Source organism: Capricornis sumatraensis, chromosome 20, assembly GCF_032405125.1.
Source record: "Capricornis sumatraensis isolate serow.1 chromosome 20, serow.2, whole genome shotgun sequence".
Taxonomy (NCBI): domain Eukaryota; kingdom Metazoa; phylum Chordata; class Mammalia; order Artiodactyla; family Bovidae; genus Capricornis; species Capricornis sumatraensis.
This window is the reverse complement of record NC_091088.1, coordinates 18,805,684-18,832,058: the sequence shown is the minus strand read 5'-3', so window position 1 is coordinate 18,832,058 and position 26,375 is coordinate 18,805,684. Positions and strand designations below refer to the sequence as shown.

Sequence of the window (26,375 nt, the reverse complement as noted above, 5' to 3'; positions counted from 1 at the left end):
CTGCCGATGGGGCTCTGTCCCCGCGTGTGTCCCTGGCCCCGAGTGGCGTGGCTGTGGCCGCCGTGTGGCTCGTGGTGTCCTCGCTCCCTGTGCTGTGTCTTCCTCCCCCTTTCCTGCTTCCACTCGCTATTTTTTTGTCTCCTTTAGTCAGGTGTGTGTCTGCTGTCGTTACCACACCAGGTTTGTTCTTGCTGTTTTTCTGGGCATGGGGAAAGCTGGACAGTCAGCCACTTGTTTTCTGGAGACTTTTGAGGGGAGCTGCACAGACAGCCTGGAGTCGGGTCTGGTGGCAGGTGGGGTGCTTGTGGGCTGTGGCCACTCCCGTTGACAGAGATGGTGCTGCGTCTCCTGAGGCAGCGAGCCCAGAGCCCTCTGTGGGGTTGGGCCTTCCCTGGCCCTGCCCCAGGGAAGGGGCCGATTCTTGCTGTCTGAGCTCCCAAAGTTTGAGGGAAAGGACTGGGAACTCTGCAGTCTGTGCACCGTTTGTCTGATTTGATAAACTTTACAAATGAGTTTGGGGGTGCAGCAGGGGAATTGGGAAGTGGTTAGAAGAGGTGGTTTAGATTTCCAGCACCCAAATCTTGACCAGTGACTCCGGAAATAACTTTGGACAGATCATGGCAGTAATTCTATGGTGATTCAAATTTGATCTCTTTTTTTTTTTTTTTTTTCCCCCTTCTCTAGGTACTTTTAGGTTGAAATATGCCCCTCCAGCAGAAAGTCTGGACTCCACAGATTGATATTTTTCTCTGGCAACAGAACACTATTAAGCCATGGAGACCTAAGGAAAATTAAATACAAAACTGAGAAGTCTAGTTGCTGTTGAGCTTAATATTTTTAATCCAAAGGTGCTTTACTTTACTAGACTGGATAGAAAACCTAGCGTAGGAATGCATCAAACTCAGTTTTATTGCCAAAATCCTAGACGGGAGCTTGATGTCAGGACTGGCCTAGTGGGTATCTCCACTGTGGGTGAAAACTGGCCACCTCCACCCTTGGTCGCAATGCAGAGACCTGCCGTCTCCTGAAGAGCATTGCCGTAATTGGTCCTTCTAGGCTCACACGTAATTCCAGGGCAGCTACGTGAGGCTGGAATCGAGAACTGAAGGTCGGAGTTCTCCAAGTGGAGTTCTACCAGTCGGACTCTTGACACCCCTGGTGAGGGAAAAGGTCGCCTTTGTTTTGTTCTGCTCGTTCCGTTTCGTTCTTGCAGTGGTTAGGCACTAATCTCTGGGCTTTTTAAGGGTTGCACTACAGAAGAATGTAAACTGATGTCAATCTCTGCAGTTCTGGGAGACAGACTCCCTGAGACCAGTCAGTGCAAGACACTCAGAGAATCCGTCTTTAGAGTCGGCACCAGCAGGCTACATGACTTAGTACACAACAGAGATTTTAGTATTCCTTCCCTCCTTAAAAGCACTTGTAGCAGTTTCAGGTTTTTATTTTTTCCTGCAAATACATTTAAACTACATTATTAAGTAGAAATAGTTACTTGCAACAACTTAATTTCTAAAAGGGTCCAAGTCCCAGAGAATCCCTAGCTGTCAAAGCTTTGAGGACACCTTCCTTCCCAGCCCTTCAGAGCTTTGAGTCCTGTCGTCTTCCCCATGAAGGAACCCTGGCAGACGCGATAGCAGCATGGCCTCGTGAGCGGCACTGACGGGAGGCTGCGTATCCTTAGCCAAGTTTGCAAGTTATTTTATCTCCCATGGACTTCCCAAGGACCCCAAGGCTCACTGCTAACGGATTCACACTTGAGACAGACCTTTCAACAGTAATACAGTCCTACAATCTCTGAGCAAATGACTGAAATTTTCTCCTGTCAACTTCTTTTGTATTAGGCTCTGTATCAATAGTTAATTCCATTAAAAAAATTACCGGAAAACTACGATAGAAAGTGGTTAAGACTCTGAAAGAGACTACACCGACAGGACAGAGCTACAAGATCTGCAGAAGTCTAGTTGTATCAGGTGGGAAATAAAGCCCACCACGCAGCTCTCAGTTTACCCCACTGCAATGAGAGCTTTTGTTGTGAAAGTTAGGGACTTGAAGCTTCATGGCTAAAGGGAATTTTGTGCTTCAATAATACTGTTTTAAGTGCTACAGCCTTCAATGTTAAAATACTGATTGGTAAGGCCTTGCCCAGGGATTTTCCAGTTGAATATGTAAAAGAGAAGAAAATAATAATACTCAGACCATTCTTAAAATGGGACAATCAGCCTCATGCAGAATTGGTATAAATCAAGAGTACCCTAGAATTTGAGGCATTGTGTTGTAAGGCTTCAAATTTTTGAAATCAGTTTCCTGGCTTCTTGGAAACTAAAGCAGAAAGTTGTTACTTTTTTTAATGAAAGGCTTTTAGTAGAGTTTTTTAGAGTTTTATTTTAGTAGAGTTTTATTTCTATGCAATGCAGAATTGACAGACCTCTGTATTCTCTCTCTTCTTGGCACACAGTATTACCTACAGTTTTGAAGTAATGATGATGCTTACAACAGCTTTTTGGGGGAATGTTACATTGATCTCTTAAATTATAAACACTACAAAATGTCAAAATTGTGAGAACTGACACAACTTTGCCTTAAAGAGTACTAGACTGGAACTTGTCATATTATGTTTAAGGAAGACTTGGAGTGTTCATTGATGTTTACGATTTTAATATTTCTGAAGGCCGTTACAGTGGCCTGGATATGTGCTGAAAGCCAAACTTTTAAAATTTTTGTTTTTTTTTTAAACAAAGAACTATTTTAAATAAATCCTATTTCAACACAGTGAAATTGTTGAAAACTGTCTCATAACAAAAGAGAAAAATCATATTTAGGTTTTTTTTTTTTTAGTCGTCAGTATTGGGGAATGAAAGTGTCTGTTGTTACCCTTATAACTGTTTTGATAAATATTAGAGGTTAGCTTCAAATACAAAAAATCAGAACAAACTTCAACTTGAAGTATGACATTCAAATTGAGAAATAGGTTCAGACATTGTGTGGCTGTGTTCCAGTCATCAGAAGTCTCAGAGAAACTTCTAGCTGTCTTTGAAAATGCGTGTGTGGCCACTCAGAGTTGCTAACGGTAAAACGTGAACACGGGACACACAGGCACAGAGCATTCAGTTGCCAAACCGTGAGACCTCTTCTTGAGTGAGTCCCATACTTGAACTTGGGAATATTTGCTAGCAGTATTGTCTCTGATGAAATTTCTCTCCAGAAGCAACCACAGTCAGTGAGCCTAAAAGAGCATTTGGCATTTCCTCAGAGGATGTCCTCATCAGCTAGAAACACAGGTCAGACTGACCCTTTAAATTAGTCATTGAAGTTGTGGGCTGTTTCCAAATGCTGCGGCCCCAGGTAGGTGTGGCCCCAGCCACTTTGCCCTGTGTAGTCTGTCATATTTTAAAGTTTCTATCCCCAAGAATGGGGAAAGTGGAATGTACAGATTGAAGTAGATACAACGTTGGGATAAAACACTAATCTTTTTTTTTTGTTTGTTTTTTAAAGCAGAACACTCGATTTTCTACCTTATTTTCTAATTTTTATTTTATGATATTGAAAATTGGAAAGTGTATAAATGTTAAAAACTTCTAATAAAGAGCACTGAGAAAATGGGAGCTAGCACTTAGAATAATAAAGACAAAACTATTTTCTTGAAAGCAGGTATGTGATTGGATGTTTTTAAAAAAACCAGCATCATTTATAATCTCAAAAAAATTACACGAGTTCAGCTTGTTAATATAGTAGTCAAGCAGGTTCAGTATTTTAATTTACCAATTTAGAATTCTAGGTCCTTTATCGCAAGAAGTCCCACAGTTAGTTTATACTGCACGCTGTATGGAGGTGCAGAGCGGGTAGTAACTTTGCCTAATGTTACATGGCTGTAATGCGTTCCCGTCTGAGCACGGGCTGACCAAGGCTTGCATCTGTCCACTCACTCCAGTGTTGCTAGTGAGCACTTTTCTGAGCGGGAATCAGGTTGCACCCTCCTCGCTCCGTCATTGTCACTCTTCCTGCTTCTGTGGTGGCTTACTAGATGCCTTGCTAGTTTTACACACTGATAACTGATGGCGTTACGTGTCCAAGAGTCTTAAAGGTTGTAAGGGAAACCGTGGCCCTGCTCAGCTCAACCACCCGTCCAGTGGATGGGCCTGTGGACCCTGAGCGAGGTGGCCGTCCTTTCCAAAGTGCAGATGACTCCCAAAGAATGAGGCAGGTGACATTTACATCCGTGGGTTCTGAAGAGGCTCAATTACTTAAAAGTCCCGAGGTTCTGAATCAAAGTGAGTATCTTTAATCAACACTTGCAAACTATGTACTATGCTGGTTGAGGCCAAAGGTCAGTTACTACACTGTTATTGGAGGGAGGGGAGCGCCGGCCAGTCCATCCCGGTGCTGTGAGGAGCCCCTCATGCGTAAAGTTCTTAGATGCACAAAGACAGGCTTTGGTACTGAAACTGAAGACCTCGTGTACTCAAGAATCTTCACAGCTTCTATTGGACATATTTCTTTTTAGGAATGAAGGAAAATTCTCCCATTTTTGAGCCATTCTTTTATGTCAATTCTACAAAATTGCATGTAACTTTATAAATATTTTTAAAAGATATAGTTTTGTAAATATTTAATATTCTGCTAATTTGATTTTGAATTGTAAATGTCAAGTATTCTGTTTTTGGGGTTTTTATGTTTTATTATACTTTGTTAAAAAGGAAAAATTGTACATTTTTAGAATGTTTTTATGAGTAAATTTAATGTACTGAAAATAAAAATTAAAAAAAAAGTTTTTTATTAGGTCTTTGTCTCATAGATAGAATACGAGGCACATATCCTTTCCAGTGGCGGCTCTTGATTTCCAAGCTAGGGAGTCTGTTCTTTCTGCCGCCTTCTCAGTGTTAAAAAAGGAATACCTGGTCTTAAATCCACTTTCTGTCTAGTTTCCTGGGTTTTTAAAAAATGTTCTATGTGTGAATAGAAATGTGAATTGATTTGGGATTGGTTTTAAGGTGTTCAGCTCCCAGCTCCATAATCAGGGTCAGCATCACTAGATCAAGTGTCCTTCGGACATTTCCAAACTCATGGTGAGTGTGCCCTGGCATCTGTGGCCATGTCCTCTCTGGACTCAGGATGGTGGCAGGCTAACAAGCATGTGTTTGCCCTGGTCCATGGTGCTACCCTGAGCAGTGCAGGCCACAGAGAGAGAATTCAGGGACTTCCTCCCTGGCAGGAATCTCCAGTTTGGCTTGGTCTTCTCAGACGTGTGGACACGCGGAGAAAAACCGGTGCACACACATGGTTCCAGGACTGGCCAGGGCTCCTGTCAGATGAGCAGCATCAGGGGATGCAGCTGGCCACTCCTGGGACCTGCTAGGTCGCAGCCCCTCAGGTGGAGAAGGCCTCCCTCTGTCTGGTCACGCCCGGGGACTCTGAGGATGGAGATCACGTGCACACCTGCTGTTTACTGTATACAGCTCCCGACCCGGCCACGTCGGGTACCACGTACCACCACGTAATGCCTTCCAGACCACACCCCACACACAGTCAATACTTGCTGTGTTGTACTTTAAGTTCATTTAGAGCAGGTTTTCAAGTGCTTATTCCCACAAAACAACTACCTCCAGCACCCCCCCCCCCCCCCCCCCCCCCCGCAACACACACAGTGACACATCCGTAATCTGAAGAGAACTGAGTCTCCTGAAGGCAGGACACTGACCGACGTGAGCAAGGTGGAGCAAGGTCTCTTGCTCATAAGGCAGGGACCTTTAGAGGTGGGTGTCCCTCCACCCACAGTGAGACCAGCCTCAACACTCCTCACTCGGAAGGGTATTATCCACTTGGCTTTGGATAGTACAGACTGCAAGTCTCAAATACTAAGCCATTAACTTGAACTTTGATGATGGTTTTTAGTTGTGCCTTTATTCACCTTAGTTCATTAAAAATGGTTTAAAGATCCTATAAATAGAGTGACCACCCATTAATGTGGGATATAAGTTAAGTCAGCCCTCTCAGCACGGTATTTTTGTCTTTAAAAAGCAGAGTTTCTTATAGGAATCTTATTGATCACACAGTAGTTACAAGAATGTCAGATATAATGATGTACACAATCTACACAAGACAGGCTAATTAAGAATGTACAGAGTGTAAAAATATACATGTTAGAAGTTACATGTGGACAGATGCATGCAGCAGGAAGAGTAGATGGGGCTGAGTGCCCGTATGCAGTAATATTGCTTTTTCTTCAATTACAGTGAATAACTGCCACTAACAGATACAGGTTTTCCACACACATCTAGATACACAAGGGGGAATGGTGGCCTGCTGCGTGTACAGTCTCAAGTGGGTCTGTGATCCTCTATGGCAGCTCTCACAAAAAATGGTACATAGTGAACCCCATGCAGGTAGGAAGCACTCGTTATTTACTCTAGCTGGACTTCAAAAATGTTTAACGTTTGACATTAATATCTGTGAAGAATGTTTCCTTTTGCTATTTTCAAAAGTGACATGCACATGGAGTGGGAGTGCTCTGATGACTGCCTGACCTAACAGTCACAACTGAAATACTCTTAAAAATGTTTTAATAACAGATTTTAGTCACACACAACATAAAACATGGATCATCTACAGCTACAAGCCAAAAGGCAGAAGACGCGCATCTGAATTTCAACGCTTTTAGTTTCAGTATCCTGCAGTTTTCTACCTTTGTCCCAAAGAATGAAGCCCATGTAACTGCTTGTTTATCAAAGCAGGCACCATTCTGAGCTCTTAAGAGAATATTCAAAACAAAAAATGTCTTTCTCTAGGCCTTCTGAGAAACTTGACCAAAATTATAAATTATTCAAGGTTCCTATTGAGCAGTGGTGTTCTTCTGTGTTACTTTCTAGAGAACAAACCAAATGAGAACTCTGGAACGAGAGTGCTAACTTGAAACACACTTCCTAGCAAGTGGGGACCCTGGACAGCAGCATGGTTTCCTTATTTCCTGTACACCCCCATTCACCCTGTTTTCTGCCAACTATTATGGCAAATGCATTGGGGGTGGGTGGCTACACCTGACAACATATACTTAAGATCCTCTCAAGGAACGTCCTCCAGCTGACTGCAAACCCTTCTATAGAAGTTGGCAGCTTCTATGAACCTAGAGAAGACAATGTCTCGCTGAATGCTCAAAACTGCAAGTTTCTTTTGGGGAAAAGAAAAACATTAACTTGAAGGTCTATTTTAGTGGCAACTTATAATGCAAAGTATTTTATTTTTAAACATTAAATTTAAAAAACAAGATAGCCTAGGTTAAATAATAAGGTTTCCCAAAGGTGAATGTGCTCACTTGGAGCTCAGTTTTTCTGCTTGAAGTACAAAAAAAACAACTTCCTAAATCTCCTAGGCAGGAAACTACTGTTTTGATGATCGGTGATTAGATGAACTGATCAACCTCAGTTGGTAACATCCCTTTTTTATTCCTTGGTAAGGGTTTAAAAAATTCTGTAACAGACGCATTTTTCTTTTAGTCTTACACAGATAATTTCATTCCAAAAGTCTCCTGAGAGGCGTATACCATATACAGGAATCCATCTTCATCCTTCTCGCTTTCATACACTTCACAAATCGGAGTGGACACACTCACCATGCTATGCCCATTCACTAACAGGAAGAAGGCTTGATTAGCATTGAGCTGTAAGCGCCTTCTGTTGAAAGAAAACGTGAAGAAATATTGATACATCAGTACACAGGGAGAATGTACAAAATATCACCCACATTGGATTAGTATAAAAGTATAAAGTTAAGTGAAAGTGAAGTCACTCAGTTGTGTCTGACCTTTGCGACACCATGGACTAGCCCACCAGGCTCCTCTATCCATGGAATTTTCTAGGCAAGAGTACTGGAGTGGGTTGCCATTTCCTTCTCCAGGGGATCTTCCCAACCCAGGGATCGAACCCGGGTCTCCCACATTGTGAGCAGACGCTTTACTGTCTGAGGCACCAGGGAATCCCATAAAAGTATAAAGATTTTGCTAATGTTGCTCCTGGCAAAATGCAATATGACTTAACTGATGATTTGAATTTCTTCTCACAAAGCACAAAATGTTTTCTATGACTATATGCATGATACGTATTAACGATAATCCTTGATAGATGATTCTTACTACATTACTTAAGCCAGTTTTAAACTAGTATGCTGGACTTGCCTGGTGGCGCAATGGATAAGAATCTGTTAATGCAGGGGAAAAAGGTTGAATCCCTGGTCCGGGGAGATTCCACATGCTTTGTGGTAGCAACTAATTAAGCCCATGCACCAAACTACTGAGCCCAAGTAGTATCTACATGGATGTCAGGATGAAACAATCAGAAGGGATTTGAGATTCAGCAGGTAAGAAATCTGAAGACTCAGAAATGAAACACCTTATAGTTTTATTTAGTTGCATATATTTTTATCAGAACTAGATGGCAGATTTATCTGTAAGCCTGTTAAAGAATGAGAAGTTACCCGAAGAAATAAGTTTAAAAGATTATTAAATACCTTATTATCTTGATGAGCTCACTCATGTTGACATGATCAGGCACCAGGAACTTTGTTTTATCCAGGACAGGAAGCTGTTTCTCACCTTTGTATCGTTCTATTATTACCTAGAAAGGAAGCCACAAAAGTGGTTTTTAAAATAGCCATTAATAATGAAAAGTAGTTAAAATACTTCCTTTGTTGTAACTGGCACATGCCAAAACAGGGTTTACAAAAGCACACTTGTTCCTTATGGGATACGGGGCAGGGCAGCCACCAGCTGGGGAAAGCTTGCTGCGCCTTCTGTTATTTGGAACTATGAAAATACACTACCTAGTCAGAAAAAGACCCCAAGCCTTAAAAGAACAGAGATGCTGGGTACCAGCTTTAATGATCTCCGTCTACACCAATTCCAGACATGACGAGAGTTTTAACAAAACTTTAAGATCTTAACTATGGTAATAGACTCAAACACTAAGTAAATATCTGACAACTAGAGACCACGATTAGCTGAGACAATTTTTTTTTGCAGACTTCTCAGAGATTCTGTCATTTTGATAAGATATCTTTGCTTTTTTAAAAAATGAGTTTTAAAAGAATCTTGAACTATGCAGTGATCCAAAATAGTTCCACATTACAACTTAAATCCACTAGCTTCTTGCCATACTTCCTTCCTATAAAGGAAAAGAATTGTTTTTTAGTGGTTAAGCCACATTACATAAGCTATGACTGCAGACCAGTGACTGCCCATGAGCCTTAGTATTACCTATTTACTGAGTACCATGGATAGCCTTCCCCATGTAGAGCAATTCTTTAGCCTGCTGTTATAACAAGAAGTTGTAAGGCAGGAATGGGAAATCTTTAGGAGAGTTTAAATGCTCATATATATGCTGTTCCACTGTATGGGGCCTACATGAGGTTCTGTAAGGCAAGCCAAGATGTCGTCACCTTCCCTGGCAAGATCAATAGCTTTCTTTATCTATGTTGCTGCTGCTGCTGCTAAGTCACTTCAGTCGTGTCCAACTCTGTGTGACCCCACAGACAGCAGCCCACCAGGCTCCCCCGTCCCTGTGAGTCTCCAGGCAAGAACACTGGAGTGGGTTTCTTGATCTATGAAGTATGTTTAAAACATGGTATCTGCAAGTATGAATATGACTTCTGCAAGAAACCTGGAAGTGCTAGCAAAAAGATGACTGAAAATGTATGTAAACATTCATATTTCAAAAGGAGGTTATGGAACAATACTGGTGGACTGTTGGGCTGGTTATTCTGATTCCAATGACTGACAAGTACCTGCTAGCAAACAGACACAACAGGTACTCAAAAAGTGAAGAAAAACCTTAAAATTAGGGAAATTACCCAGAAACCTCATGCCCAGGTCATATGTAGGCCTAAGCGTGAAGACAGACTGAAATTTCCAACCAGTCTAAGAAACATAGCAAACATACGTTTAAGTACAGAATCCTACATTCCTGCCCTGCTGAGCAGACCCTTCCTGTTGTCTCTTCTGTCTACGTCACAACCCTAATCCCAGATCTTCCCATCTTCTCTTCCCTCACTTTGGTATGAAATGATCAATCAGAAAGCCAACTATGGAAGCTTCTGCAGAAGTCAGCAGTGGATGCAGTCTGTAAGAGGTGACAGTCATGTCCCCAGAATTATGCACATCTTCCCAGCCACGTGGGATGGGATTCTCTTCCCATTTTACAGATGAAGATACAGCAGCTGCTCTCAGAATTTTAGTAATTAGCCCGAGATCACTTAGTAACCCTGAACCTAGGGCCACAATTCATCCTCTGTCTGAAGCCAAAAGCTCCTTGACCATTTCTCTCTAGACCTAGTGTCACAAAAGAAACCTATTTAAGGTCCACCACCAAAGGACCCAGGGCACAGCACATGTAGGCCCTGACACTACAGGAGCAGCATCTTTTCCCCCATCTCCTGCAAAGAAACCGAACATAAGAAGTCTTCTTTCTCTGGGGCCAAGTCGGGCAGCCTGGGCTGTACAGTCACAGTTAAGTCTTGAGAGATACTGATTCTCCCACAGTTGTAGTCTCTGCTTCCTTCAGAAGAAGGTGGACACCACCCTTCTTTGATAAAGTATCAACAGATCTAGCCCCCTTATCCCTTCTCTACCAAGTAAAATTTACGTGGCTTGTGAAGTGTGTAACATCAAGGCAGCAGACTCAGACTTGGGAGGAAACAGTGATCCGATTACACTGCAGATGAGGATGCCTCCATTCCAGGTCACTAAACGAACACACTGGTCGCATGGGTGTAGATTCCTGCAGAAGCCCATCAGGCAGTCACATGGAGAAGACTACTGAAGCAGTGCTCCCTTCTGTGTACATTAACAATAACTGAAACAGAGATGGCCTACCGGGATTTTGGTAGGATGCTGCTCTCGGATAAGTCGGACATCTTCTACTCTTTGTTCTGCAAAGAAAGGAAGAAACACCGGCATTATTAAGGGCCAAAAATCCAACTTATTTTCGGCACTGGTAGACTTCCATATCTGAACCCACCTATCCTTAGCTGTGGCAGAGCAAAGCAGTAAAAACATCTTCCCTAGAACTGAGAGAAACCAAACACGAACACCTCCTATCTCGCAAAGGTTAGTATGCAAGATTAACATACAGAGATTGGTTGCATTTCTCTACATTAACAATTAACTATCAGTAAGGTAATGTAAAATATATATATATATATATATATGTTCATCTTTTAAAGCTGCATCAAAAACAAAATGAAACTTGGGAATAAACCTGACCAAAGAGGTTAATCACTTATACACTGAGGGCTATAAAACATTAATAAAATGTTGATTCAAAGAAATGGAAATACATCCCATGCTCTTGCAATGGAAGAATATTGTTAAAGGAGCCACACTACACAATCTACAGATTTAATGTAATCCCTATCAAGTTACCCTTGCACAGAACTAGACCAAATAATCCTAAAATCTATATAGAACCATAGAAGACCCAGAATTGCCAAAGCAATCCTGAAGAAAAAGAACAAAGCAAGAGGAATAACCTTCCACACTTCAGACAATTCTACAAAGCTATGGTAATCAAAACTGTGTTAGTCGAACAAAAACAGACATATGGATGAGTGGAACAGAACAGAGCACCCAGAAATAAATCCACACACCTACAATCAATTAATCTTTGACAAAGAAGGCAAGAACATACAATGGAAAAATGTCTCTTCAGCAAGTGGTACTGGAAAATCTGGACAGCTATATGTAAATCAGTGAAGTTAGAACACACTCTTACTATTCACAAAAATAAACTCAAAATGGTTTAAAGACCTAAATGTAAGAGAGGACCCCATAAAACTCCTAGAATACAATATAGGTAAAACATTCCCTGACATAAATCTTCACAGTGTTTTCTTAGTCTCCCAAGGCAATAAAAGTAAAAGCAAAACTAAACAAACAGGACCTAATCAAATTTACAAGCGTTTGCACAGCAAAGGAAACATTTAAAGGAACAAAACGATAACCTACAGAGGGGGAGAAAAATATCTGCAAATGATGCAGCTGACAAGGGCTTAATTTCCAAAATATACAAACAGTTCATACAACTCAACAACAAAACAAACAATCCAATTAAAAAACAAGCAGAAGACCTACACAGACATTTCTACACAGACATCCAACAGGCACACAAAAAGATGCTCAACATGACTAATAATTATCATATATCAAAACTACAATGATTTATCATCTACACCGATCAGAATGGCCATCATTAAAAAGCCTACAAATAAATGCTGGAGAGGGTGTGGAGAAAAGGGAACCCCACTACTGTTGGAGGGAATGTAAGCTGGTGCAGCCACTATGGAAAACAGTAAGGAGTGCCTCAAAAAAACAAAAAGCAGAATGCCGGGGTCCAGTCCCGGTGGATCCAGGGAATTCGAAGGGTGGACAGTCGGTGAGGAAGACTTATTTATTTATTAATATAAGATTAGATTAGGAAGAAATAGTGTAGTAGGAAGATTAAGTGGAGAGAAGAGGCTGATTAACTTGGGTTACGTGGAAAACCAATAAAGTTCCAGACAAGGAGCTTGCACCATCTACGTTAGGCCGCCGGCGCCCGTTTGAATATTGGAGAGTGCCCCGCCTTGGGCCCTCTCTCTTAGGGATCTTAAAAGCCAGGACAAGTAAGTAGACAGAGTGAGCCTCCACGCCCCAGATGGGAATTCAGTCTGAAATTAAAGTAAACAGGAGACACGGGGGAAACCAGTCCAGTGACTGGCTCCCCTTCCATTGTCCTTCAAGGCCTTTTATACTTTTGATTATACATAGAGATCAATGGGTAATACAAAATTATGTAGCGTTAGCAGCCCAGACTCTTTCTGTATATCTTTTTGTATACAAAAGGTCTCAGGTGATTTACATTATCTTCTGACCAAGAGGCTTGTTAACACTTTTTGGCTCTCTTCCTTAATGAATGTTAATTTCGTTTCCCCTAAGTGTTTTTCTTTAATCTGCATCTCCTTAAAGCGCTAAAGTTACATCTCTGTAGAACAAAGGCGCAGTGGGTTAGTTATAACAAAGAAGGTACTGAACTCAAAGATCTAATGTTGCTAATACCAGGTCTACCACTTGTATTTCTATATACCAACTATATCTAAAAATAAAGGATATGAAAATTTGGCAGCAAGTATTGGCTCAACAAATGAAACTTTTAATCAGTCCTATTCTAATGATTTTGACTCTTCAGAAGCCCCTACATTCCTAGGATGTTTTAAGCTTCCTGTGCCTCCTGCGGTCAGGAGGCCTCAAACAATCACATGCGCAGCTGTACGAGTCCTGCAGGCAGGCTAGAAAGCCATCAGAGGGGTTTTGGGATTGAAACACTTTCAAATGCAGAAGACTAAAGCCCTGAATTGACTTTTTCCAGAGAATATCAGAAGAGTGGAAAAGCAGGCAGATTCTTATTTTTGGGGGGGTGGATGCTCAGAAAATTCCACGGGGAAAATCTGAGGTCTGATTAGCCTTGCCATCAGAGCTCTGCCGCATGACCTTGTCACGGGTGGAATTCCTCACGCTGGCTCCCAGCATCAGAACTACCATATGACCCTGCAATCCCACTCCTGAGCATATATATATCTAAAGAAAACTAATTTGAAAAGATACATGCACCCCAATGTTCACAGCAGCACTATTCATGACAGACCAGACAGAAAAGCAACCTAAGTGTCTATCACCAGAGGAATGGATAAAGATGTGGTATATACATACAACGGAGTATTATTCAGCCAAAAAGAAGTATGAAATAATGCCATCTACAGCCACATAGATAGACCTAGAGATTATCATACTAAACAAAGTAAGAGAAAAGACAAACATATGATATCACTAATATGTGAAACCTAAAATATGACACAAATGAACTTATCTATGAAATAGAAATAGGTTGAAACACATACAGAATGGACTTGTGGTTGCCAAAGGGCAGGGAGGAGGGGGAGTGTTAGATTGGGAGTTTGGTATCAGCCGATGCAAACTACTACATAAAGAATGCATAAACAAGGTCCTATTTATAGTTAGGGAACTATATTTAATATCCATAATAAATCATAATGAAAAATTAAAGATTCGATGAGATCACTGGTACACCCCTTGCAAATATCTGCACACAGTAAATGGTTAATAAATGCTCTGCTATTCAAATGAAATAATGTCACCTGCAACAACATGGATGGATCTAGAGATTATCATATTGAGTAAGTCAGAGGAAAAACAAGTATCATATGATATCATTTACATGTAGAATCTAAAAAGTGATCAAATTTATTTATTAATACAAATGGTTTGGAGAGCTTCTGGGTGGCAGGAGAGTGCAATTACCAAACTCCAAGGAGACAGAAACTCCTGTGTTCAGCACTCTTCCTTACCCATGCATCTCTTCCTTCAGCTGTTCCCTGGCAGGCTTTCATAGCCTTCATATTAGGTTGGTGCAAAAGTAATTGCTGTTTTGCACTGTTGAACCTCACCATTTGATACTGGAATACATTCTGAAATAAATGTGGTTATGCTATATATCATTTTAATGTGCATTTCTCACTTTGTTTCTTTGCTAATAGCATTGCTACTGCTGCTGCTAAGTTGCTTCAGTCATGTCCGACTCTGTGCGACCCCATAGGCAGCAGCCAACCAGGTTCTCCCGTCCCTGGGATTTTCCAGGCAAGAACGCTGGAGTGGGTTGCTGCCGCGGCCAGCACAAGCAAGAGTTGCACCTGCACAGGGAGAGAACGGAGCGTCCCCGCTAAGAAAAATAAGAGAGAGACAAAAGATGGGGTTGAGAGGATCAGACCACAATTGGCTGATGCCTTTCTTTATTAGGCTATAGTATTTATAGGATAATGTACGTGACTTAAGACATGTACAAGATTATTTTTTAACCTCAGGATACAATCACTAGACCCTTACCATTGTGTACAGAGTATACTAAGTAATCTATCTTCTATGACATGTTGCAAGACATCCTGACCTTAAGGGCTATAAAAATTCTTCAAGGGTGGCGGGACAGGGAGCTTAGGAACAATGCCTAAGGCTCTGCATACCTGCCGAGCAGCTCCCAAGACTTAACCCTTTACGGGCGGTCCCCCGCAGGTTGCCATTATTTTATATCTATTTCAGACTATAGAAATGATGTACAGAAAGCAAATCTGAGCAATTTTTTAATGAGTTCAAAATGGGTCATAAAACATCAGAGATAACTTGCAGCATCAACAACACATTTGGGCCAACTGCTAACAAATGTACAGTGCTTTGGTGGTTCGAAGAAGTTTTGCCAAGGAGATGAAAGCCTTGAAGATGAAGATGGTAGTGGCCAGGCATCAGAGGTTGACAATGACCAATTGAAGGATCACTGAAGTTGCAAGAGAAACTGCCAAAGAACTCAACGTCAACCATTCTATGGTCCTTCAGCATTTGAAGCAAACTGTAAAGGTGAAAAGCTCAATAAGTGGGTGCCTCATGTTGTTTAGTTGCTAAGTCGTGTCTGACTCTTTCTGACCCCATGGACTTTAGCACACCAGGCTTTCCTGTCCTTCCCTTCTGCGGGAGTTTGCTCAAATTCATGTCCGTTGAGCCAGTGATGCCATCCAACCATCTCATCCTGTCATCCCCTTCTCCTGCTGCCCTCAATCGCTCCCAGCATCAGGGTCTTTTCCAATGCGTCAGCTCTTCGCATCATGGACAAAGTATTAAAGCTTCAGCATCAGTCCTTCCAGTGAATATATTCAGGGTTGATTTCCTTTAGGATTGACTGGTTTGATCGCCTTGCTGTCTAAGGCACTCTCAAGAGTCTTCTCTGGCACCACAGTTCAAAAGCATCAATCCTTCCATGCTCAGCCTTTTTTATGGTCCAACTCTCACATCCACACATGACCACCGGAAAACCACAGCTTTGACTATATGGACCTTTGCCGGCAAAGTGATATCTGCCTTTTAATATGCTGTCTAGGTTGATCACAGCTTTTTCTTCCAAGGAGCAGGTGTCTTTTAATTTCATGGCTGCAGTGGGCATCCGCAGCGATTTTGGAGCCCAGGAAAATAAAATCTGTCACTGTTTCCACTTTTTCCCCATCTATCTGCCACGAAGTGATAGAACTGGATGCTATGATCTTAGTTTTTTGAACGCTGAGTTAGCAGACTGAAAATAAAAAAAATCATCATTCTAAAGTATTGTCTTCTCTTATTCTATGCAAAAACAAAGAAGCATTTCTTGACTGCGTTGTGACGAGTGACAAAAAGTGGATTTTATATGACAACCAGTGACTGACTACCAGCTCAGTGGCTGGACCAAGAAGCAGCTCCAGGTGTGTTAGTCGCTCAGTTGTGCCCAACTCTTTGCGACCCCATGGACTGCAGCCCACCAGGCTCCTCTATCCATGAGATTTTCCAGGCAAGAGTACTAGACTGGGTTGCCATTTCCTTCTCGAGGAGGAAGAAGCCCCAAAGCACTTCCCATAGTCAAACTTTGGGAAGGTCAGTCACTTTGATGGCCTGCTGCCCATCTGATCCACTGCTGTTCTGAATCCCAGTGAAATCATTACATCTGAAAACTATGCTCAGCAAACTGATGAAATGCACTGGAAACTGCAACGACTGCTGCAGGTATTGATCAACAGAATGGGGCCAATTCTCTATGACAACACCCAACTGCAAGTTGCACAATCCATGCTTCAGAAGTTGAATGAATTGGGCTACGAAGTTTTGCCTCATCCACCATATTCACCTGACCTCTCGCCAACCAACTACCACTTCTTCAAGCATCTTGACAACTTTTTGGAGGGAAAACATTTCCACAACCAGCAGGAGGCAGAAAATGCTTTCCAAGAGTTCCCTGAATCCTGAAGGACGGATTTTTATACTACAGGAATAAACTTATTTCTCGTTGGCAAAAATGTATTGATTGTAATGCTTTCTATTTTGATTAATAAGGATGCGTTTATGTCATAAGGATGTGTTAAGCTATAATGATTTAAAATTCAGGGTCCAAACCTGCAATTACTTTTGTATAAACCTAATGATAATCTGATAATCTAGTAATTAAAATACTGTGAGCCACTCTAGCAATTTAGTCAAACACAAAGTGGTCTTGGAAAACTGATTTATAACTAATTAGAGCACTTGCAATTAGCCTTTGATGGGGGGAGGGGTCAGGCAGGATAGAGCCCTTAACCTGTTGGATCTGAGGCTATCACCAGGTAGTGTCACAACTGAGTTAAACAGGACAATGAGCTGAATTGCTTGATGTTTGGAAAAATACTTATGTCTGGTGTCAGAAGTGAGTTACACACACACAAAGTGAGCCACAGTGTTCAGGACAGTACGGTCAAGCAGAAGAGACATAAAGGTGGAGTTTTTCTTTATATCATCCTTTGAGCTCCTCTCTGTTTCTGGGGTGTCGCTGGTATTGCATCACTTCTCTCAGCTGTCCTTATGTTTTATCCCAGAAAAGATGCTGAACCACCTATACTCCACTACCAGCCCTCTTAAATCTTTACCTTGTCAGAGCAGATTTCACAAGCAAAGGGAAATCATAATTTATTTACATCACTGCAGCCAATAAATAATAAGTTTCACATACCCTGAGATGTTTCACATTTAAAAGTTTATCCAAATAAATTGAAGGTAAAAGGAATCACATGGCATCACCAACTAGATGGACATGAGTTTGAACAAGCTTTAAGAGTTGGTGATGGACAGGGAAGCCTGGTGTCCTGCAGTTCATGGGTTTGCAAAGAGTTGGACACAACTGGACTGAACTAAAAAGGAATCACTCAGACTTAAGGATGAAAGATTTTTTATATAAGGAGAACAGGTTTATTATGGTTAAGTGGAGAAGGGAAAAGCAAAAGGGCTCTAAATGTGCGGCTTCAAACTATAGTGTCAAAGCTTTATCTTGATTCATCCCCAAAATATGGTCCAAAAAGGAAGGCAAAAATGATCATTTTCATTAAAGGTGGGACAACTGAGGAAGACAAGTGACTTCCTTAAGATGACAAGAGTAGTACCAAAATTCTAGAGGAATATCATTAGCGTCCTGGCCAGCTGCAATGAAAATCCAGTGGTAAGCCTGGAGTAATTAAATATAAATATGGTATATGCTCAAGCCTCTTTGAGTAGAAGGCTGTTTTCAGAGGCCAGCAGTATATTTAACAAAAGCATTATCAACACCACTGATCAACGGCATAAAAGAACACTTCTTTCACTCAGTTACTTTCTTAGCGCTGTTATGATCTGTTTATCATTTGCCTTTCTCAACAGACTGCCCCTGGCTTCAGTCACTTCTGTATTCCCCCAGGTCTCAGGCTTGTACAAAGGTGAAATGGAAGCATAATAAATATTTCCCTCAATATGCCTAGAAATAAACAATGTAAAATCCCACCCATCCAGGAATGACATAGCTTAAGCTCAGGGAGTGTTATCTAGGTGTTGGCATAAACCTCACTCTTCAGTCTACCTGTTAGAGTAATGGGGGTTATTTATTCTAGACTACCACATCAACTTCTGAGACAACGCAGACCCATTTTGTTATTGATGGTGAAGCTTAAGATCTAGATTTAACATTGAATCTCAGCAGATTATGTCTAGGAGAACAGACCTGTTATTAAACTAGGGCAACCCAAAAGAAAATAGAGTGAAATTACGACATTTGAGAAAACGGAATCCAAAAATATTTGCTCAAGTATAACTTTAAAGTTCACAAAATTATTCAAAATATTTGTAAGGACACACCACTGCCTCTTGACTCAGTGCTAGTCCACTTCATGTACTGGCTGCCTCCTGGAGGATGGGAAGAATTCTTACCCGAAGGGCTGAAGGGCAAGTCCAGACTTTGCCACTAGGCGGACCATGATCTCCACCTCTCAGGGCCCCACCCAGTTTCCTTGGCTACAAAAGGAAGTAGTTGTTTTGGGTGAGCTCTAAGATTCAACCCTGGTAGAATATATCCTATCACAGCTATACTCAATTTTTAATTAACCCAACTCACTCACTTGGGAAGAGTACTTATTGCTCAAGCTAACTGGGGCTGGTCTTAGGTTCTACAAAAAGGTATCTCCAAAGAACTGATTTGACTCATTTACTGTGCTACAAAAAAATTATCAGTGCTGATTATCATGATCAATAGCAAGGAAGGGCAATAGCCATTAAATGATATATTCTTCTGCAAAATGACTTTTAAGCCCTTTAAAAAAAAAAGAGGGTAATACTAGTTCTTATAACAAGGAGAAAATATACCTTTTTTATTGATGTTAGTTGAACCTACTGTAGTCGTCATTGCATAAGATACGTAAACCAAGTCACCACGCTGAATACCTTCAATTTACACAGTAATGAATGTCATTTCTCAATAAGAGTACAAAAAAAAACCCCAAAACGAATCAAGAGTCAGGAGACAAGGGAGAAAAAAAAAAGGACTGATAGTAAATAAAGGTGAACAAAGCGGAAAGCCCACAGATACAGTATATGCAACATACACAAATGGAGAAAAACTAAGGCATTCCTGCTGGTTTATCCTCAGGGCCACAGGCACCAGGTGAATTCCTTCTAATTCATTATTTTATTGTCATTTATTTCCACTTTTATTCTCATTATTCCTCACTTTTCCTACTCTTACTACCTACTCTTCTTCGTGGATTTTTCTAGATAACCTAAAAGTACTCTAAGCAAAAAGAAAGTTAACTATAGTATCGGGGTCATGAGAAAACGGGCATCTTTCCCATACAAACGTCCCCAGTTAACTTTTAACGCCAGTCAGTAAGGACAGAAGCCAGGTACAACGGCAAATCCGCTCCAAATCTGCTCCCAGGGATGCACAAAAACTAATATTCACGAATATTTTAGTTCACAAAGGTCACTATAGACAAAATTTATTTTAAAAAAAGACACCTCTAAATCTTGCTAACCAGCCAACTGCTTCAAGAGGCTGAAAGGATATGCTCTTCAGATCAACATGAATTTCATTTTTTGGAGTTTCTCAGGCACAGGAAATAATTATCGATAATGAGATCTACAAAACCATATCCAGGTTCAAATGAACGCTTGTCTCTTTTCCAGACTCTAGGAAACTAGACCAAAGTAGACAGCAGAGATATTGCTCAAGATCCTAAAGAAGATTAAGACCGGAAGGAACGCTGGTCCCGCCCTACTCCACCTGGCCTGAGATAAACAAACAAGCCCTACACAGGGGATATACAAGGAGGCCACGCTGTTATTGCAGCACTGTCTTGCTTTAACCAATCACTTCCTCCCCATCGGTTTTGTGCAGGAGTAAGTATTGTGATGGTGTTACTTTCGGTTTCCACCAAACACCAGCATGCTAAGTAGGGAGTCCAGCCCGAACTGGGAGAGAACGGATTTGCTGCTGGGGTCAAAGAATGCTGTCGCTAGCCAGTGAGAAGAAGAGCCACCCACCCTCGCGCTTGTGCCACAAATAGGACCAAGACGTCGCAGCCACGCGGGCTGCAGGGGAAGGGGCGGGCATGAGGACCCCTCTCCGTGGAGGTACTTACGTCTGAAGGGACCATGTGTGACCTAGACGTGCACCCGCGGTGCCACCACCTCTGAGAATCCGGCCCGGCGCCGGGCCAGACTCCCCCACAAGGACTGCACCCCCGCGCCACTAGCGCTCGTCTTGTCGGAGGGCCCGAACACCCCGCGGCTGGAGCGCTGACGGCCCCGAGCTCACAGCCCGCCGGCCGCCCGGGCCGAAAGGTGATTCAGCAGCTCCCAGCCAGCGCGCCCTCGGCCCCTCAGACCCCCAGGCCCGGCGGCCCTCGGCCCGTCAGGCTCCCTGTCTCGACTCCCTCGGCCGCCCGGGCCCGGCCTTCCCGCAGCCCCCGCCTCAGCTCGCCTCGGCCCCTCAGCCCCGTAGCCCTCCGCCCGTCCGCCCTCTCCGGAGCCCCTCAGCTCGGCCGGGCCCCGCTGCCTCGGCCCCGAAGCTCCCGCCGGCCCTCAGACAGCGTCCGGCCCGCGGCACCCACCGAAGGTTCGGCGCTGTTTGAAGGTTTTCTCGGACGGCATGGCGCTGCACGCTGGGTGGGGGCGGCGAGCTGGAGGGTCCAGGCGGCGGCGGAGGCGGCGACAGCTCCGACGGTGGCGACAGCGACTTCTCTTGTGTCTCCTTAGCCCGCAGCCGCGTCAGGTGACCTGCGCGGCGTCCCGGGAGGCGGGGCCAGGGGCGGGCCGCGGCGGCCGCCATGGCGGGCGTGGCGGAAGCGGGCCGCGCGCAGCGGCCGGGGCGAGGTCGAAGCGCGTGAGTGGCGAGGAGCGAGCCGCGCGCATGCGCAACGGGCCAGGCCAGGGCTCGCGGGAGCGAGTGGGCGCGCGGCGACCGGCGACGGGCCCGGGGAGCGCGAGCCCGGAACCTGGCCGTCTCCGCGGGCACGTGCCCGGCGGACGCGCGGTGCTGCTTCCCTGGCAGAGCTGCAGGGGCGCGGCCTCGCTCCTGTTCCCCGTGCCGGTTACGGTGGCCAGCGATGTTTCCACAGGAAAATAAAGGCCTGTTGTGCCCTTGCCTTCTGAGAGCTCACAGCTGGAAGCTGCTGGTTCTTTTCCGTCGGCGGCTTTTTGTGTCTTTGTTGGCTTTCCACGTCAAGGACATCTCAGTTTTCTTTTCTAAGGAAACTGTCAACTGATAACTTCCATCACACATTGTCCCAACTGGGAAAAGAGCCAAAACTGCGTTGTTTCAGGTTATGGTCAGTCGAGTCTGGCTTTGGAGAAAGTCGGTGCCCTGGGCTTGACATTCGGCCTTAGGTGACTTCTGGGGTGGAGGGGGCCCCGGGCATCACCTGCAATGGCAGGGCGCCTGCCTGTCCGCACTTGGCGGAGTTCACTACCTTTCACTGTTCTCGGCTCTTCTCTTAAATAGGGAGCCTTACCCATATTCAGTCCTCACAGGCTTTCGGTGACTAACTAGCGGAACTACCTTGAATACCTAACCGTTTTTCTCAGTCTCAGACTCATTTGTACTATATTTGAGAACTCCAGGTGTTTTCCGAGGAGCAGATGGAAGTGACCTGGTAGAATATAGATCTCTGTGAAGCATTTAGTGAGCAAGTCAGTTATTGCCTAGTTCAAACATCTAATAAACAGGTATGTGAGTAAACAGCACTTGATTCTTTGATTGGTTTTGCTTTTTAATATCTTGGACTTTGAAAGTGTTCTCCCCTTTTTTGAGTTTGAAAAAAGCCTTTCTTATAATATCTGTTTAATGAAGTCTTTGGATTGTGCTAATGAACATTTATTATACAAACATACAGAACCTACTAAAACATAGCTCTCAAAAGGGTTCCAGTGCAGCTGGAATTTCTTCCTTTGCAGAGAAGCCAAGTCTGCTGTATAATTACCCCCCACCGCCAGAACAGTGATGTTAGCTGTGGCTCTCTACTGTGTCACTGTTCACAAAAGAACACTGTATTGTGCGTATGTCACTTTCCCAGGTTCCCCACCCCCCTTCTGTCACAGTTCTTTACCTTGAAAAATCTCTGATAAGGTACAGTTAATAAAGAGGACCTAGGGATTTTCTTGGTGGTCCAGTGCCTAAGACTCCATGCTCCCGGTACTGGAGGCCTGGGTTCTATTTCTGGCTGAGGAACAAGATCTCACAAGGCGCAACTAAGGGTTCATAATGCTGCAAGATCATAACTCAAAGATCCTGCCCGCTACAGCTAAGACCCGGCATGGTCAAATAAAATTAGCAAATAAAATTTTAAACAACAAGACTATATAGAATCCAATTAAAAAATAAAGAGGACTTAAACATTCTATCTGGTTTCCAAAGGAAGGTTTTAAGCTCCATGGACATTCTTAGTATTTTTGTATTTATTCTGCAAAGATTGGGATGGGGGGGAATCCTGTAAGAGTACCTACCTTCTGCCAAACACAAAATGATCAGTTTCAAAGTCTCCATGAGAGTGTGGACGGTGTATTGCTTTCTTTTCTGGGTTTTTATGATATTGAGTACTGACTGGTGAGTGCTTTTTTGGCTTAATTGCTACCTTGTAAGAAATGGACTTTTTGTTCCCTTGCTGGACAACTGCTCCCAATGCAAGAAGAGTGAAAAAAAAAAAATCGATATCAGGCATATGGAACTGGGGGGAGGGTAAGAAGGGTTTCATATTTTCTAGTCCCTTAGGCATCCATAAAGCTTTACCAAATTACCTCAAGCCTTGGGTTCACTGCCCCAGGGATTACCACAAGGGCTATTACAGTGATGGGACAGGATTACTCTATGATTTTTCAAGTATTGAAGTCTGTATTAACAGTGATTGCTATGGTCTTATTTAAAATTCCTACTTGAATTTAAAACCACACAACCCCATAGGTATCTCAGAAAATCATTTAAAGCAGTTGGTGTGTAGTTATCTCATGAGCCTGAAAGAAAAGCATATTGAAATAAATTATATTTAAAGTTGACTAATTTGTTATATGCAAACAAATATCAACTAAGAGGTACTGTAACTTCATGTAAATTTTTGAAAACAAATGTACTTGAATGTGAAAAATTTCATGTGCCCTCAGATTGCAGTTCAATAGACATTCAGTGTAGTAAATGATATTCTGAATGGTCAGTTAATATCACTCATGAATTATTTTAAGCTAGTTAATATAAGCATAGCAAGATTTATTTTTAAACAAATAGCAAATATGACTCATCTTTTAAATAATCTACATAATGTACAGAAGAACAAATCTGTCATGTGAATTTATTCAATGCTTTCTCCAGAAACCTCATGGTACTTTTAAAACTATCACATAATCATTCTAGAAAGCCAAGCAGGGTCAATTTTAAATAACTCTCACCCTACTCCTTTTTCCTAACATGAAATGACCACAATCGTGGGGGATATAAGGTAACTGCTAGAATATGATGTCTCAGCATTAGTGAAGTAATGCTGTAAATCATGCTACCACGCTATTTCTGCGAATCTGTAAATAAGGCATGAAACGTTAACCTGCAGTACAGAACACGGTAGGGTTGTTTTGCCACACTCAGTATGGAGGGCAAGTCACACTGAGCTTTAAGTTAGCTCTTCAGGCCTGCCCGGCCTGTCCCGCCTCTTCTCTTTCTGATTGGGAGAAATATCCAACCCTCCTTGTTGTCCGGACTACTATTGGCTGTTGGTCCAATCAGTGTTGTGTCATCCCTGCTCTTTAGCACAAGTAAACAAACAAGTATTGCTCAAGAGCAGTGTCCTGGCTATTCTCAGAAAGGATTCAGCCAGGATGGTTTTGCAAATGACGCTCCATAGCTTGCAGTCTTTCGGAACGTCTTCACCGGGTCCAGGAGAGATTGTTCAGAGCGAAAGAGGCATGGCGCAGGAGAACTTCCTCTCCCATGACGCCCTGGCTCTCCTATACAACTTCAGAAATCAGCACCCCGGTGACTGCAGGAAAGCGATCTCAAATCACTCCTACAACCTAATACTATCTCTTTAAGTGAGCGTGTAACAGTTCATGGAACCGGCTGGCCTTTCACAGGCCCTTTTTTTTTGTTATAGTCGTTTATTCCTTTAATTGTAAACAAATTCTGAAGGACTGCTCTTTTTCCAGCTTTTGCCCATAAATGCTGCTGTTGAGACTCTTATTTTACACACCAAATCTCTTGTTTAGCCTTTGAATAATTTCTCTTCTCTCCATTCACCTTGATTATTTCTTCTGAGCAGATGCCATTTTCAAATCTGGATTCTGAGAACCAGCATGGGGAAGTTAACAAGGCTTTCTTAAGTCCAAGAACTACTATTTTCCGACTTTTGAGGCAATCAATTGAAAAATGCCTTGCCCTGTACACTACTAATTTCCTTCAGTTCAGTTTGGTTCAGTCGCTCAGTCGTGTCTGACTCTTTGCGACCCCATGAATTGCAGCACACCAGGCCTCTCTGTCCATCACCAACTCCCGGAGTTCACTCAGACTCACGTCCATCGAGTCAGTGATGCCATCCAGCCATCTCATCCTCTGTCATCCCCTTCTCCTCCTGCCCCTAATCCCTCCCAGCATCACAGTCTTTTCCAATGAGTCAACTCTTTGCATGAGGTGGCCAAAGTACTGGAGTTTCAGCTTTAGCATCATTCCTTCCAAAGAAATCCCAGGGCTGATCTCCTTCAGAATGGACTGGTTGGATCTCCTTGCAGTCCAAGGGACTCTCAAGAGTCTTCTCCAACACCACAGTTCAAAAGCATCAATTCTTCGGCACTCAGCTTTCTTCACAGTCCAACTCCCACATCCATACATGACCACAGGAAAAACCATAGCCTTGACTAGACAGACCTTTTTTGGCAAAGTAATGTCTCTGCTTTTGAATATGCTATCTAGGTTGGTCATAACTTTTCTTCCAAGGAATAAGCGTCTTTTAATTTCATGGCTGCAGTCACCATCTGTGGTGATTTTGGAGCCCCCCCAAAATAAAGTCTGACTCTGTTTCGACTGTTTCCCCATCTATTTCCCATGAAGTGATGGGACCGGATGCCATGATCTTCGTTTTCTGAATGTTGAGCTTTAAGCCAACTTTTTCGCTCTCTTCTTCCACTTTCATCAAGAGGCTTTTTAGTTCCTCTTCCCTTTCTGCCATAAGGGTGGTGTCATCTGCATATCTGAGATTATTGATATTTCTCCCGGCAATCTTGATTCCAGCTTGTGTTTCCTCCAGTCCAGCGTTTCTCATGATGTACTCTGCATATAAGCAGGGTGACAATATACAGCCTTGACGTACTCCTTTTCCTATTTGGAACCACTCTGTTGTTCCATATCCAGTTCTAACTTGCTTCCTGACCTGCATACAGATTTCTCAAGAGGCAGGTCAGGTGGTCTGGTATTCCCATCTCTCTCAGAATTTTCCACAGTTTATTGTGATCCACACAGTCAAAGGCTTTGGCATAGTCAATAAAGCAGAAATAGATGTTTTTCTGGAACTCTCTTGCTGTTTCCATGATCCAGTGGATGTTGGCAATTTGATCTCTGGTTCCTCTGCCTTTTCTAAAACCATGGAAAAGAAATGCAAAAAGGCAAAATGGCTGTCTGGGGAGGCCTTACAAATAGCTGTGAAAAGAAGAGAAGCAAAAAGCAAAGGAGAAAAGGAAAGATATAAGCATCTGAATGCAGAATTCCAAAGAATAGCAAGAAGAGATAAGAAAGCCTTCTTCAGCAATCAATGCAAAGAAACAGAGGAAAACAACAGAATGGGAAAGACTAGAGATCTCGTCAAGAAAATTAGAGATACCAGGGGAACATTTCATGTAAAGATGGGCTCGATAAAGGACAGAAATGGTATGGACCTAACAGAAGCAGAAGATATTAAGAAGAGGTGGCAAGAATACACAGAAGAACTGTACAAAAAAGATCTTCACGACCCGGATAATCACGATGGTGTGA

General features: G+C 42.8%; 2 protein-coding genes across 2 annotated transcripts in view; one reads left to right on the top strand and one right to left on the bottom strand.

Moving 5' to 3' along the window:
* Nucleotides 1-4,699, top strand: part of ZCCHC14 (zinc finger CCHC-type containing 14) — a 47,992-nt gene extending 43,293 nt beyond the window's left edge. Inside the window, exon 13 of the mRNA XM_068991798.1 lies at nt 685-4,699. Coding sequence (XP_068847899.1) covers nt 685-740 — 56 coding nt within the window. The 3' untranslated portion in view covers nt 741-4,699. The remainder of the gene's footprint in view (nt 1-684) is intronic.
* Nucleotides 4,700-5,909: 1,210 nt separating this feature from the next.
* Nucleotides 5,910-21,106, bottom strand: MAP1LC3B (microtubule associated protein 1 light chain 3 beta). The gene is made up of 4 exons (XM_068992324.1): nt 20,986-21,106; nt 10,856-10,911; nt 8,497-8,603; nt 5,910-7,664 (listed from the first exon to the last, which is right to left on the bottom strand). Exons 1-4 carry the CDS (start codon nt 21,023-21,025, stop codon nt 7,490-7,492), a joined length of 378 nt encoding a protein of 125 aa, XP_068848425.1. The 5' UTR covers nt 21,026-21,106; the 3' UTR covers nt 5,910-7,489.
* Nucleotides 21,107-26,375: the final 5,269 nt, after the last annotated feature.